Genomic DNA, 15,338 nt, shown 5'->3' with positions numbered 1-15,338 from the left:
TTCATTAATTCCTTTTTTGTTATGGTAATGTTATTTTGTGCATATAATGCAGCCTTAGTAAAACAAAAAAACCCCAACTTTCCTTCAAGGTGATGTTTCTATTTTTGTAAGTTTATTATTTTATTCAAGCAAATTAAGGCAGTTCTATCAACATTACTCTTAAGAGTATTTCCTTTATAATGTTCTTTATTATACACTAAAAAAAAAGCAGCATGAAAGCTACTGTATGTACAGAACACTGTTGAAAGTATAGTGTCAAGTTCCTTTAGTTGTCAGCACATGTTAAGCATTATTAAATCTGTGTTCCTTCTCTACCTGATGACATTTCCCTAAACCTCTTTTATGATTTCAGGTATTTGCTCAGGGAATTCTTTCCATTTACCTGTAAAGACAAACAAATTTTCCTGGTCTCTTTTAAAGGATATAATTTCTGAATTTTATTGATCTTTTTCATAATCAGCTGTATTTTTGGATGCTTCTGTTGATGTTTTGTACTTCTTTTTGCAATGGTGATTGCCATTAAAGTGAAAAATATTTGTCCTTTGCCTAATTCACATTCCTGTAAAGTTTTTTGTTCTCTGAAATGCTGCAGATGCCCAAAGTTTGGGTATCCACACCTACATCCAGAGTGCAAGTTTGGGAAAGTTTAATGTTTAGTTTGGATTACTGGATGAAAATATTGTATTTATTTTTATATGTATATTTTAGCCCTTGAATTTAACTGGTAAGAACTAAATGTTGTATAAGGAAACAGGTGGTTTTGGACCCACCCTTTTTGTCTCTGTCTCTTCTGAGAGGAAAAGATTGACAGTCGCAAAACTTAGAGAAGTAGAAACCAACAGCTGTGAACATTTCCATTCTTACTTAGCCATCTGAGCTTGGTTGTGTGAGTGCCTTTCAACAAACAAGAAGAGTATCTGCATATGAACCAAAGTGAGTCAATATATGGTGATTTTATGAGCAGACTCTGAAGGCATGAAAACCTTCCTATCTTGTTAGTTTGTAGAGATGGGATAATTTGTGTGTGCGGGGTTTACTTCAAAATCTCTATCACTATTCTAGCCAATTATACAAAAATGGACCACTGTGCAGAATAATTGTTTCAAGAGTGTCTCTTCTCCAGGCCCTGTTTGAAATAGCATGCACAGGTGTACTTGTCCTTAGCCAGATAGTCTAGGGAATGGCTTTTTGCACTGATTTTAAAGCACTTTCTGCCATGTGTAACTAACTGGTCAGCTTGTCCTTAGGGAGCTGTTTCACAGCCATTGTGTTTCGCTGCAGGAGGAGTGATGGCTTTCCATTTGGGATTTGGTAGGAAGAGATGGGTGGTTTTGACCATACGTTTTAAAGAGAGTGAATTGAGGAATTTTTCTTCCAGATACAGGTTATATCAGACGATTGAGCCTTCAGAGAAGCTGTATAAACAAAACAAAACAAAACAAAAGTAATACTGCAGCAGGCAGTAGGAAAACAAAGTGTAAGAACTTAAGCTTCTTATGTTGAGAACTTGATTAAACACAATATTGCTAGTTCTGTCTCTAAAAGAAAAGATTTTTCAACTTTTCCCTGAGATTTATTTAATGTTCTCTTTTATTTGTTTTCAGTGTTCTTAGATTTACCATGCATTCTTGACAAAAAGATACATTTTGTGGTAGAGCAGCTGAAGCCAAAAGAGAAAGGGCAGAAGGTTATGACACGGCTAAAAATTGGAGCAAATATATCTTAGGTGCCTGTCACCCTTTTTCCCTCTAAGAACTGGTAATCATCCCACTGTATGACTTGAGGTGATGTTGTGTTTGTGCAGCTAAGGGTGTGTGTTTTATTTGTTAAACGCAGTTTAGAGATTATTCTTTAAGTTATGTGGGTACTACATTAGATTTGATCTGCTGTTTGAGTCATGTCAGGTTTCAGCTGCAGGTTGTGTTTTTTCAGTTTCTCAAACTTGACTTTTCTGTTTCAATTCTGTCCTTGAAAAGCCATTGTCTTAGTGTATGGGACAATGTTTTTATCGGGCTATAGAAAAAAAATGTTCCAGGCTTTGCCCTGTATAATTCTGATTCAGAAGCAGCTTGTGAATCTGCTTGGAATGATCATTTGGGAAACCTTGCTTGTTATTGCTACTGCTGTATCCAGAACTGTGTGTTTGTGTGTATATATGTTTATAGGTATATATTTATATATATGCAGTGTTTGAAAATGGGTCCCTTTATTCACCTGTTCATGAAATCTAAGTAGTTCACAACAGCTTTTCTCTTTTAAAGATTACTCAGAACTGGGAGAACTTCCACCAAGATCCCCATTGGAACCGGTGTGTGAGGATGGCCCATTTGGGCCAGTGAAAGAAGAAAGGAAACGGACACCCCGTGAGCTTCGCGAGTTGTGGAAAAAAGCCATAATTCAGCAGATACTGCTCCTCAGAATGGAGAAAGAAAACCAGAAGTTACAAGGTTGGTGAAGTTCTTGATTACACCCTACTTTAATACAAGTTCACTTTTTTGTTTGCTCTGTGGCCTTGGCAGTGGATTGGACCAAGCCTTAATAAAACATTTTAGGTTTTTTAGTCATCTCCTTTGAAGATATGAATGATCAGGACAGAAATGTTTATCTGACTGAATTTAGATGCTCTGAAAGGGGGTAGACACCTGGATCCTCAAGGGGTGGGGTGTCTTGCATGAAAATGGTAATTCTTCTTTACCTTTGTGTAAGCTTAAGGAAGGATTGTCTTTCAGGAAGAATTATGTCGAGAAAGCACCCAGGTGTGTGAAAAGGTCAGTCAGCCAAGCATGTCTTCTTTAAAACTTGGGTTGAGACTCCTGACTGGAAGGAGAAAGAGCTCTCTTGGATGTAGACTATGGTGTCCCAGAACAGTTAGCCAGCCTGTAGGCTATTTGCTCCAACTGGGATAGCTCTCCTGTTTCAGCCCTGATACCTGAATTTGCTAAGAACCCCAAAAGTGACAGGCACGTTCCCAGCAAATGTACTTGCTAATCCAGTCAATTAATGTATGGCAATGGATACCTAATATACAATGCCTTTGGCTAAAGGTCCAAGACCACCTGGAAAAAGTGCTACAGGGGGCAATGATTTTTACAATCCCTACAGCACAGAGTAGTGCTATCATAAGTGAGCTTCTAACAAGCCATTCTTTAACTTGGAATTGTTATGGTACCTTGCATTTAAAAATAAGTTTTCTCTATTTAGTATATTTATGCTCTTGTTTATTTTTTTGAATGATCTTTCATTCAAGTTATCTGAGTCTACAGCCTGCAGCCAAGCTCCAGTTTTGTCTGTCCAAAAGAAACTATTACAAAACCATCACAAAGTCACTAAGATGAGCATGTCTGAAGCTAGTTAGTGAATGACTGAGATGGGTGTTGACATGACTGAAGAACCAGGCTATGCAGAATGCACCATGGAGTAAAGAAGTTATTCTAAGTAACTGCTGCATGAGGAGCTCAGATGGGGAGACCTTAGTAGAAAAAAAAGGTGACTGCTGCAGTGAGCACAGCTTTGTAATGTCATTATGATAGAACCTTTTCAGGCATTTATGCCTCTTGAACCTATGCTGTGGTCATTTTTCCAAGTAAAGAGCTGCTGACTATATTGGAGGACTCTTATCCGAGAACCAGGTGCAACTTCAGCAACATCACAGCCCCATTGAAAAACTGAAATACCCATTTTGCTAAATTCTGATGTAGACTTACCACTGTACCAGCCTATATCACTCATTTCTGCTCTCTTTGTAGCTTCATCTCAGTTTTGTTATAGCATTTTCTTTGAGCATTTCATGCCTTTTAGGAGTAGTTGTCAGATGTCTTTCCATCTCATCTGTACTGCTCCCCATCTGAGATGAAAGACCTCTTCTGTTTTTTCAGTCTTGTGACCTGAAGAAATTCATCCACTGTCCCCAAAAGTGCTTTATTATTTAGTTTGTGTGAATGCCATCAATAAACCATTTTTTCCAGGTACATTCTAGCACTAAAAAAAAAACTTTTCAAAATTCTCATTAATTTGGTTTTCATCCTTTATAGATAACACATGAAGATATGGTGCAATATTTTTATAAATTATGAGAAAATCACCAATACTACAGTGCATTTGATGATCTAAACTGTCTTATTTAAGATGTTACACATCGAGATTTGTTCTGATTTCTTCAGCAGAGACTTTAAGAGAGCCTTATGCACATGTAGTGTTTATGGTCCTGTTTGTGTTTAGGGTTCTGAAACTTTCTGTACTTGAACTTTAAAGGTGATCCTTCACATGTCCATTTTATAGACCACATAAATAATATTTGCACTGTCATTAATATTATGGAACTGTATGCATAAGAAATAGATGACTATATTGGTTTTGTATTTTTGTTTGGTGTCGGTCCCCTGCATTATTTTTTTATGAGCTTGGAAATCAAAAAAATCCTGTTAGGAAAGTCTTGCATTCACTTTATTAGTGATTATCTCTCATATTTCTTCAGGTTTAAGAGTTGACCAGCTATAAGGAATTTAACAGGCCAAACACAATTGATATTGCATGTAAAATCTTCAAAAAAAAATCCAAAACCCAACCGAACAACTAAAACCAACCATCACAGTCACAGCAATTTAGATGTGTAATGTTTCAGAATTACAGATTTTAATTTTAGATGGATTGCGTGATAAAGCTCTAAGTTAAATTAATCAATTTTACAAAGGGTAAACAATATGAACTGGTGCATTCATGATATCACTTCCTAGCTTCAGAAAACAATTTACAGAACAGACGTTTGAAACTTGACTATGAAGAAATTACACCATGCTTAAAAGATGTAACTTCAATTTGGGAAAAAATGTTGAGTACACCTGGAAGATCAAAGATTAAATTTGATGCAGAAAAAATACACTCTGCTGTTGCACAAGGTAAGCAGAGTTTATTATTCTGAGTTGTTGAAATGCATGTCATTTGTATTAGAAAAGGAATAAGGTGATCTCTTAACCCTTACTTTTAACCAGGTTCTCAGTAGTGCTGTTCCTCAGGTTGCTGACTGAACAAGTGACAACTTTTGGTGTCTTCATGGTTATGCATATGCAAGTAACAGCCTCTTTTGGTAGCAGCTGCAAATGTATTATTGAGGTTAGAGTGGTTGGTATTCACTTTTTAATAATATTTGTCCTTACAGGAGAGCTGCAGAGTACCTCATTGTATTACAGTTCTTCTAATCTGATTTTATAAATTAAGTTACAATTTAAAAAAAAAGTCTGGATAATGCCAAATAAATGACTGTGTAAATAACTGAAGAAATAGTCTTCACTGTTACCTGGAAATTCTCTCTTCCAGCCTTCATAGTATGTGTGTATACAAACAGTACACATGGATAGTTCAGTAGCACCTTTTTTCCAAATCCAACAGTGCACTGTATCTGCAACCACCACTTGTGAGTCTGCCTCACAACTGCAGGGCTGAGCAACCAACCCACTGCATCAAAAGTAAAATAACCTAAGGATGCTTTTTGAATGTTCTAAGAAATTGGGTTACCACTCAGTGTTATTTGTGCTGTGGTTGGACCCAAAGGCCTTATCCTCAGTACTGATGGTGAAGGTGGCTACTCCAAGGAGGTTTTTATAGTTCTATACAAAGCTTTCCAATGTGTAATATGTGTCAAGAATTCATCACTAGCAGAAATTTAATATTTTAAACATTTTACACACCCGTATGCAATTATTCAATCAAGTTAAAACAAATTGTCCATTTAAGATGAATGGATAAGTCTAGATTTCTAATAACAAATGTCATCTCCCAAGTAGAAATCTCTGGTGAGTTAAAGAAAGCTCATTATCACAAGTTTCCTTCTGCTCATGTGGGCAAAGGACTCTGTACAGCCAGTATTGAAGCATGAGAAAAACTTGGGTTTCTGCTGATAGTCCAGAGATGGTGGCCTGTGTTAGAGTTCTTCAAAATAAATGCTTCAAGTAATGCAAAATACGTAAATAAATAAAGCCCTGCTTAAGTGGATTGCTAATAAGAAGCATTTACAAGTAGCCAGTAGATGGGGAAATTATCCCTAGTTCTTTGTGCTATTATTATGCTCTGCTCTCTAGAGGCCAGTTGTGTCAGGTTTATAGATTGAAGTGGTGTTAAATTTCATACATATACAGAAGTGAAGATTGCATTTAAATTGAGCTTAGTAGGTTCTAGCCTAGACCAAAACCATAAAAAGTGACTTGAGTAAACAAGGCAAACAAGAAATGCAGCTTGCAATAAGCATGGGGCTTAAATTAGGGTAACAAACATGTTGTTGTCATCCATATGTTACATATATACCAAAAAAAAGGCAGTCAAAAAAACTTTAAGCCATAAGTTACTTCAAGCTGTAATATTTTGTTCTAGTTCTTAATGGATTAGACAAAGAAACAGTGTACTGATTTATTGTGTAGATCATTTAATAGTGCCAGTTTTGTGCTGACTAAGGTAAGCTGTTACTTTTGGTGCTTTGCATATAGATACGAATGAAAGCTACCATTACCTATCTGAAATACTCAAGTATTTTTATAGAGAAAGAAACTCAAGCTTTAAAACATTTTTTCTGTGTACTGGTTATTCAGCAAACCAATAGCAAAACTAGAAATATCATACTTGCTTTCTGATTATCTACCTTCTGTTGTAGTCTCTAGATCACATCTCATTTGTACTAGTTTATATTTTGCTATATATAAATATATCTTTTTTTGCCACCTTCCTAAAACTTACTACTATTAACAGTGTCAGTGCTGTATTAATGAAAAATGTTAATTAGTTCTTTTGAAGTGCTTTATTGTGTACTTTACATGCAGAAATGTTAGATAAACGTAACTTTTCAGAGAGAAGTATTGCAATTTTTGCTGCCTCTTCTAGAAATTCTCAGGCTGGATGTAAATGATAACCTTAGACTTAGGCATCTCACCCTGTTTCTACCTTAAATCTCCCATGTTAAGATGCTGATGTCTTTTATTGGTGAAGGAAATATAAGCACTGTAGTTTGATCTGCTTCTGTGCTCTATTGGAGATAACAGATGCAGATCTAACACACTGGGATATGCTTGCATATCTAGCAGATACAGATCTTCAGTTCCTCAGGCCTGTTAGCTCAACAACAGCTGAACTCTCAGTATGAGTGCAAATGACTATTTTAATGACTTTCTTCTCTCAGGAGTACCACGTCACCATCGTGGGGAGATCTGGAAATTTCTAGCAGAACAATACCACCTTAAACATCAGTTTCCAAGTAAACAACAGCCAAAGGACACACCTTATAAAGAACTCTTAAAACAACTGACTTCCCAGCAACATGCAATACTTATTGACCTAGGTAAGTACAGTAGCTGTCTGAAATTAAAATAAGGATTTTAAAACCTCTGAAAGAAAGTTAAGTAAGAGAAAGTAGCACAAAAAAACCCGACTAGAAAGTAGCATAAAAAAGCCTCTCACCATTCAGACTGTTATTAAGAATTGCTTTAAATCTGGTATAAGTGAGAACTATTACTTGACGCCATTAGGAAACTGAAAAATATGCATTTCAAGCACAGAGGCCTTTGGGTTCCTTACACACTTGGTAAAGTGTCTCAGAATATCAAGGCAGGGCATAGAAAACAATAACCTGGCAGAATAAAAATGAGCTGGCCTGAATTGACGTGGGGGGTGATGGTTGATGCCACATGGATTTTCCCCTACTTGACAGGCCAAGTCTTCACTGGACACTGGGAGAGTGATAGTCTGAGGAAATTTAATGCCAGTCAGGAATTGGCAGTTGCAGTGAGTATGTTGTTTCCCTCCAGACATTGTCACAGGAGTTCTAGGAATTGCCCTGGATAAGCAGTTTTTTGTTGTGGATTTGTTTTGTTTTTTTTTAAAAGAGTCATTTATGTGCAACCAGAGATCATTTGCTATCAAGTACCTGTCACTCAAGCCAGTCTATTGGGTGTTGATACCCCCAGCAATGAAGGTTTGAATTCTGTTGCACTGAATTGCCTCTCTAAGGGGTGAATAGTTCTGTGCTGGGTTAGGGAATCCAACACCCTCAGCAAAGGGCAGGGGGTCAGGACAGCTCCCAGACTGGGGAGGAAGTCAGACTGAGTTTGGTTGGCTCACATAGCAGGTTGGGGCTTGCTGGCTCAGCAAGCTGTTCCTCTTTTCTGCCTGGTTCTGCATATGAATGCTTTCTCATCTTAGCCCTGTGCTCTGCTTGTAGGAACAAATGACTGTATGTGTTGGCAAATTGGTAACTTCATGGTGGTTTTCAAGCAATGTGTTTTTGCCAGGGAGCTATTTGCCAGCCTATTAGTTGAGTGAAGGATTGGACCCCATTATTTCAGTAAGATGAAAGGAGGAAGCTGAGGACTTCCTAGTGATTTCCATTGAAAGAGAGTAGTGCTGCACAGTAGCAGACAGTATAACTAGACAGGGTGCTAGAAGGAATTTGCATGTTCTAACTTATGTTCCTTCAGGCTATGAGAAGCATTTTCTCTTTGAAAGCATGCACTTCTCCTTTCAGAGAAAAACCTATGTTCTTGCAATATTTTAACAAAAGTTTTCTCAAATTATGCTAAAGAGGTCTTGCTAACAGTATGAGCCAAAGTCATAATAATAACACTGTTCACACTTCAGCTGAATTGATGCATCTTCAGCTGTAAATAGTGCTTCCCAAGACTGGGTTCAGCAATGTGTGTTTGGATGACAGGGTAAGGCACAGCAGCTGCTTTCCCGACCTAGTTTATGTGTTAAGGTGCTACTTCATTAATTGGACAAGAACAAAACCACAATCCCCTAAAAGCTTTTTTGTGTATTTCCTTTTGTGGCCTCACTTGCACAACCACTGCAGTCTCTGGGGATTTCAGGTCCTGACCAGCAGTCATGTTCAGTAAATGATTTCTTCCCTCAATAAAGTAGGGTAAATTGACTTCCAGATGCTATCAGTGTAGGAAACCAAGTGTTTGCTGAACACAGTGGTAAATTATGTTTTGTTTTCTTACATTTCAAAAAGAAAGCAGTAGGTACTTTCCCATATTGGTGTTCTTAAGGTATCGCAGTTCATTCACAGCATTTTTTTCAGCGCCGCCAAGACTTGTTTGCTCCTGAGTAAAAGCTAAAATTCTTAGTTAAGTCATCACCAGGGCACTCAGAAACAAAGCAGCTTGTGAGTTTAGCAGTTCTGTGCCTCCCTAATTTACTGGTTTTTAGAATATCTTTGCATTTTTATTCTTCCTCAGCTTGTAACTTTTCTTCATGCCTTATATGAAAGAAGCCTCGCTGAAAGTGAGGCAGTACAGATCTGCCTCTAGGCCATGCTGTGATAACTTGTCATTCAGGCAGAGGTCTCCTTTTCAAGGGAACACAAGCTCCTTCTCATTTGGAAGCTAGAAATACTTGTGTTTTGTTCAACTCTGTAACAGCCTAGCTCAGGAACTGAAAGCCAGTGGTCCGTTGGACAGGCTAGAGCAGCTACCAGATGGCAGCAGGACTCCACCCCAGGCTTTGTCTTCTTGAAACAGGAGCTCTGATACTATCTGGCAGCACAGCAACATTCCAGGAGCTAAAAGGTGGGGTGATATTTAACAAGTGGGAAACGAATATCAAGCTTCACTTAATACTAGAACAAAAGAAGTGTTCAAATTTCTTCTCCACTGAGGTATTTTACAGAGGAAGGGGAAAGGGTTTTTTATCCTGAAAGGGGAAGGGTTTTTTCCTAGAAATGAAAATACTCTTTTTTTTTGGAAAAGTTTTGAGGAAAAGTCGTAATAAGTGAAGTCTTTAATACCTTCATTCACAGAATCACAGATTGTAATTGAGGTGTGTGTCACAGATCTGTGGTTGAGGTTGGAAGGGACCTCTTGAATTAATCTAGTCCAAAAACTCCTGCTCAAGGCAGGGTCATCTCAAGTAGGTTGTCCAGTACCATGTTTGGGTATGTCCTTAAACAGAGACTCTGCAGCCTCTCTGGGAAGAGTGTTCTGATGTGCAGTTTGTGCCTGTTGCCTCTTGCAGAGTCAGTGGGCACTACTGAGCAGAGCCTGGCTTCCTCTTCATTCCCTCTCAATGGGTATTTGTGCACATTGATAAGATCCCTCTGAGCCTTTTCTTCTCCAGGCTAAATAGTCCCAACTCTCTCAGCCTTTCTTTACAAGAGAGGTACCCCAGTTCCTTCATCATGTCAGCAGCCCTTTCTCCAGTATGTCCATGTCTGTCTTTTACTGGGGAGCACAGAACTGGACACAGCATTCCAGGTGTGTTCTCACCAGTGCTGAGTAGAGGGGAAGGATCACCTCCCTTGACCTGCTGGCAATGCTCCATCTAGGGCACCCCAGGATACCATAAGCCTTCTTTGCCACAAGGACATGTTGCTGGCTCATGTTCAACTTGATGACCCACAGGTAATTTTCTGCAAAGCTGCTTTCGAGCTGGGTGACCCCAGCATATACTGGTGCATGGGGTTGTTCCTCCTCAGATGCAGGATTTTTCCACTTCCCTTTGTTGCACTTAATGAAGTTCCTGTCAGCCCATTTCTGCAATCTGTTAGAGGTCCCTCTGAATGCCAGCATGATGCTCTGGTCCAGCTGCCACTCCTCCCAGTTTCGTATCATCTGCACACTTGCTGAGGGTGTGCTCTACCTAATTGTCCAGGTCGTTAATGACCCTCTCTAATGAGGGATCAGCTAGGACAAAGGCTACAGACACCCTGTCATCAAGTGTATCTGACAACAGCTTACTAGAAGCTGCCAAAATTACCCTTACCATAGCCTCAGCCTTACCTATCAGCAGCAGTACCCTTGGGTTTCCAGGATTTCCTTGGCTGTCCTAGACAAAGTATCCAGATGCTCAAGAGCTCAAAGAAGCAAAGCCCAGAAAGCACTGCACACAGGGGTGTCTGTTGGCTGCCTTCATTAGTTCTGCTCTCACACGCTGTGTATATAGTATCTGTCATAGCACCTAGACAGCTATGTAAGTCTTGATACTTTAAGGGATGCAGAAAAAAACCCAATTTTTATTCACTGAGTAAATATTGTGGGTCAAACTGATTGTTGGAACGAGATGATTTCTAAAGACCCTTTCAACCCAAACCATTCTGTGATTCTATGATTCTATACCTGGTTGGTTTGGTTTAAGGATGTGTGGGTCCCAGGTCTGTATGAACATTTACAGACAAGGCAGTCTGGGGTAGAAGTCATCATCTTGTTCTAGAACTAAAGGACTGGAAATAGTCTGTTGTGCTCCTACAATTAGTATAGTTTACTTTAAGCTGGGATTTGGAAAGATGTGGGGAATAGATCCAAAGCCTGTGGCTGCCAAGTGAAAGTTTTGCACTGACAGCCAAATCCCACTCTCCAAGCACTTGTCACTTGTGCTGGTGCTTAGGGAATGCCTCTTGGAGTTGACAAAGCTGAGTGACAAGGCTGAACAACCAACCCCACACAGAAGGGGAATTTTCTGCCAGTTTAGTAAAGTGCCTCAGATTATGGAAGAGTCTGAGCTTCCTGATGCAAGAGAGGAAGAAGGACCCATCCCATGCAAGAAAGGAAGAAGTGACCAAGGCAAGGAGGGAGGAGACAAGAGACACATTTACTGGGAAAAAAAACCCAAAACAACCCAGCAAACCAACAAAACAAACAAGAGAAAAGAAGGGGCCCTAACCCAAAGAGCTCGGATGTTCTAAGTCTGTGCCTGGATCATAATAGTTGTCTCTTTTTAATCAAGCAAAGAGGACTGGGTGGCCACTGAATCGAGTCTTACACTATTATGGGCAACCAGTCCCTATAAGCCCTTTAACAACCTGATCAGTCTTAAAAACCAGTTATTCAGCTGTTACAAACAACAGATTTTTCCCATCCCCTTGCAATTTCTAAATTAACTTTGCAACTAATGTAACAAAACTGTCCTAGAGTATGAGTGGATTGTTTTATGTTTAACTTCCTTAGAGCCTTCCTGTGGGTTGACTCAGAACCTACCTTTTAAAAGAATCTGCTTTTTTGAAAGATTGTTTAATTTGGTAACACGGCAAGGTGTTTGCTTTTTTTTCATTTGCTCATTTTTTAGTTTAACTCACTAACTTCAGCTGTTTTCACAGGGCGCACATTTCCAACACATCCTTACTTCTCAGCACAGCTGGGAGCTGGGCAGCTGTCACTCTACAATATTTTGAAGGCCTATTCACTTCTGGACCAGGAAGTTGGATATTGCCAGGGCCTTAGTTTTGTAGCAGGAGTTTTACTACTTCATATGAGTGAAGAAGATGCTTTTAAAATGCTGAAGTTTCTCATGTTTGACATGGGCCTGAGAAAACAATATCGTCCTGACATGACAATTTTACAGGTATGATTTTAGTTTTTCTAATAAAAGAAAGCTAATGTTAAATTATAATAATGCAATATAGCTAGCATTGTCAAGATATGGACTTGAACTTAAATTCAGTTCTCACAAACGGGGAAGGATAATATGAGAAAAGAACAGATAATCTTAAATGCACTAGCTTCAAATAAAGATCACTTGGGAAATTATGAAAACCATAAATAGGAAGAATACTATTGCATGTTGTATGAGGTTCAGATGACCCTGCAAATGAGCCTGTCATAGGCTCACAGGTGACCCTTCTTGGGTCTTTTAGGTGGCTTCTGAGTGTTCCTTTCCTTCACACTATTCCATCCAATCGACAAGTATCTTTACTTTTTCTGGTGAGAGCATGAAGCATGGACTTTGCATGATTGTTAACATGTTTATCTTTAGTCTATTTGTTCTTATTCCATATAGATCCAGATGTATCAACTGTCTCGACTTCTTCATGACTACCATCGAGATCTCTATAACCACCTAGAGGAACATGAGATTGGCCCCAGTCTCTATGCTGCTCCCTGGTTTCTCACCATGTTTGCCTCCCAGTTTCCCCTCGGATTTGTTGCTAGAGTGTTTGGTAACTCTTAAAACTTCTGTCTGTTCTTTTTGAAGTCTTAGATTTGGAATGCTATTATTAGGAACAACATTATGATTAAGCCTGTTTCAGACACTCAGGAGAAATACTCTACTCGCTACTGGTGAACAGAACAACAACAGAGGTCACCTTATGTAACATGTAGTATTTACAGTAAAATAGAAAGAGAGAGGAGGAAAACATGTGACATTCCCAAACTGTCCTGACTTTTCACCCTCATTGTTAGAGGGGATGTAAAATGGGATGCCAAGAAGGCATGTTGTTATGACAATGGCATTTCAACACCTACAGTTAGTTAACTTTAAGCTTAAAAGAGATGTAACAAAGGTAACATCTGAGAAATATATCCATTTACTCTACTGAACAACCTGCTCTTGTGGGAGGTGTCCCTGCCCATGAAGAGGGGGGTTTGAAACTAGATGAGCTTTAAGGTCCCTTCCAACCCCAACCATTCTACAATTCTATGATCTGTCACTGGACGTTTTTAGGGCCTTAGAAAGCAAATATTTACATCAGAGTAGAAGACACAGATACATGATTTTCACAAGACAGATTTTAGGTCAAGAACATTTCAGTTGTGTCCTCTGTGTTCGCAGACTTTTGCAGAACATATGTCCATTTTTGTTGCTCACTTACAAGAACCCTTTGTATGAAAGAATGTTGCCTTTTAATTACTGAAGCAACTCATCTGTAAGTCTGTAAGATTGCACTGCCATTTTCTAACATTGTACTTCTGAACCCCAGATAGCCACGCTGCTATGTAATAATGAGCTTTAACAAAGATGTATTATTTAATGTCCCTACCTATTTATTAATGGAGGAGGCTTTGTAGAAGAGTGTTTATTTTATTTCAAGATTGTAGATAAAACTTGAATTTTTTTTAATCCTGCAGGCTGCCAGTCATGCTGACTTTAATTTGGTACCTTCACTGTACTGCTGTTGGCTGGCAGCCCACTTAACAGGAAGCGTGGGGAGCAGATAACAAACAGGTCTTTGTTAAGTACTTGCTGTTTTAAATGAGAGAAGGATTTCAGCTGTACATTACCAGCTCAGCTCATACAGACATTAATTAACAACTTACAGGTCACCTTGAGTTAATCCACGTGTCTTTACAGGACAGGTGCTGAATCATAAATGTGCATTATTTTCAGGTCTGTTTTTCTCACTTTAAATTTCCTAGCTGTTTTTCAGCACTCCCTGTCCTAATACAGAACTTTTCCTATAAGGCATTTCCCCACAGTTTTCAGTTTCAATAGAGAACTGAGGCAGATGCCTGCTCTATTCAATCATTTCTGCCTTTGCACTTCACATTGAATAAGAGTTGAAAAATTTTACATCGCTTTTAGGACAAATTGCAGCGAAGTACAGGATTAATGGTTTGTTATTACATGTACTTTCTCAGAAGTGAAAAGAGTTATGGCTTCACCATTACAGGCAAAAGAGTGCAAGGGGGAGTTTCATTCCGATAAAAATGTAGAAAGACAAGTTGCTTTTACTAAGAAAGGCAGTTAGGCAGTGTTTTCATATGTTTGTTACTACATCAGTGGGGGTTTTACTGGTACTTATTTCTCTTACTGTGTGGTGGTGTTGGGTTTTTTTTACAATTTTTAAATCATTAATACATAATATTTAATTTGTGTCATTGGGCTACTTTGTAAGTGATTGTGATTTCATTCACTGCTTCAAATACAATGAAGGGAAAGAGCAAGAAAGATGCCCTTGAAAAATAAATACATATTTAGGAAATATAGAATAAAACCACAGTATCCTCTGTTCTATTGCACCTCCACCAGCATTGTTTTATATGTTAGATGCTTTTGCCTCTAGCAAGTCTCTCAATAAAATCAGGGGCAGATTCTGAGTTATAGTAGCAGGAAAGTCATGCAGGGCACTGCTGTTTATGCTGTGAGCAGATGGGTTTGTGAAGATAGGTTTCTTGTCCAATGCTTTCATTGCAGTCTTCTATTTCTTTGCTCTATAAAGACATAGACAATTTGTAAAGGAAAAAAAAAGAGAGGAAGTTGCACTGAAAGGTCACTATATTCTGTGGTTTCTGTGTGATTGAATGTATGCCATGTGCAGCCATTGCAGGGCCACCTGCAGTATAAGCACTTAAGCTGTATTACTAAGATTTCAGGGTACTTATTAATGTAGCTATTAGAATATTAACATCTGTGGGTGAGACACATGCTAAAAATAAGCACATGCACAGGGAACTTCAGGCTGCTGGGAAGTGTACATTCAGCCTCTTGAGCTCAATGTTGTATTCTTGAGATTTTGTAGCTTTCTCCACCAGATGAGACTAGAACAGAATTTGGGGATTTTGGTTGTGTCTTCAGAGGTAGCTTTTGCCTGTTGTATTAGCATGGCATTGGGTTTGGAATTCTATTCAAATTCAGATTCCTGCGAA

The 15,338-nt window shown here is 38.7% G+C and overlaps 1 protein-coding gene across 8 annotated transcripts in view; it reads left to right on the top strand.

The window, feature by feature from the left end:
- TBC1D1 (TBC1 domain family member 1) overlaps positions 1-15,338 on the top strand; it is a 93,126-nt gene that overhangs the window by 70,183 nt on the left and 7,605 nt on the right. For all 8 annotated transcript variants that reach the window (XM_071743746.1, XM_071743751.1, XM_071743748.1 and 5 more), the window contains 5 exons: positions 2,262-2,447; positions 4,734-4,895; positions 7,163-7,321; positions 12,071-12,315; positions 12,751-12,910. In XM_071743746.1, the coding sequence (XP_071599847.1) occupies positions 2,262-2,447; positions 4,734-4,895; positions 7,163-7,321; positions 12,071-12,315; positions 12,751-12,910 (912 nt within the window). The remainder of the gene's footprint in view (positions 1-2,261; positions 2,448-4,733; positions 4,896-7,162; positions 7,322-12,070; positions 12,316-12,750; positions 12,911-15,338) is intronic.

Source organism: Heliangelus exortis, chromosome 4 (assembly GCF_036169615.1).
Source record: "Heliangelus exortis chromosome 4, bHelExo1.hap1, whole genome shotgun sequence".
NCBI lineage: Eukaryota > Metazoa > Chordata > Aves > Apodiformes > Trochilidae > Heliangelus > Heliangelus exortis.
The sequence above is the reverse complement of the archived record's forward strand: the minus strand, read 5'-3'. Positions and strand labels throughout refer to the sequence as shown.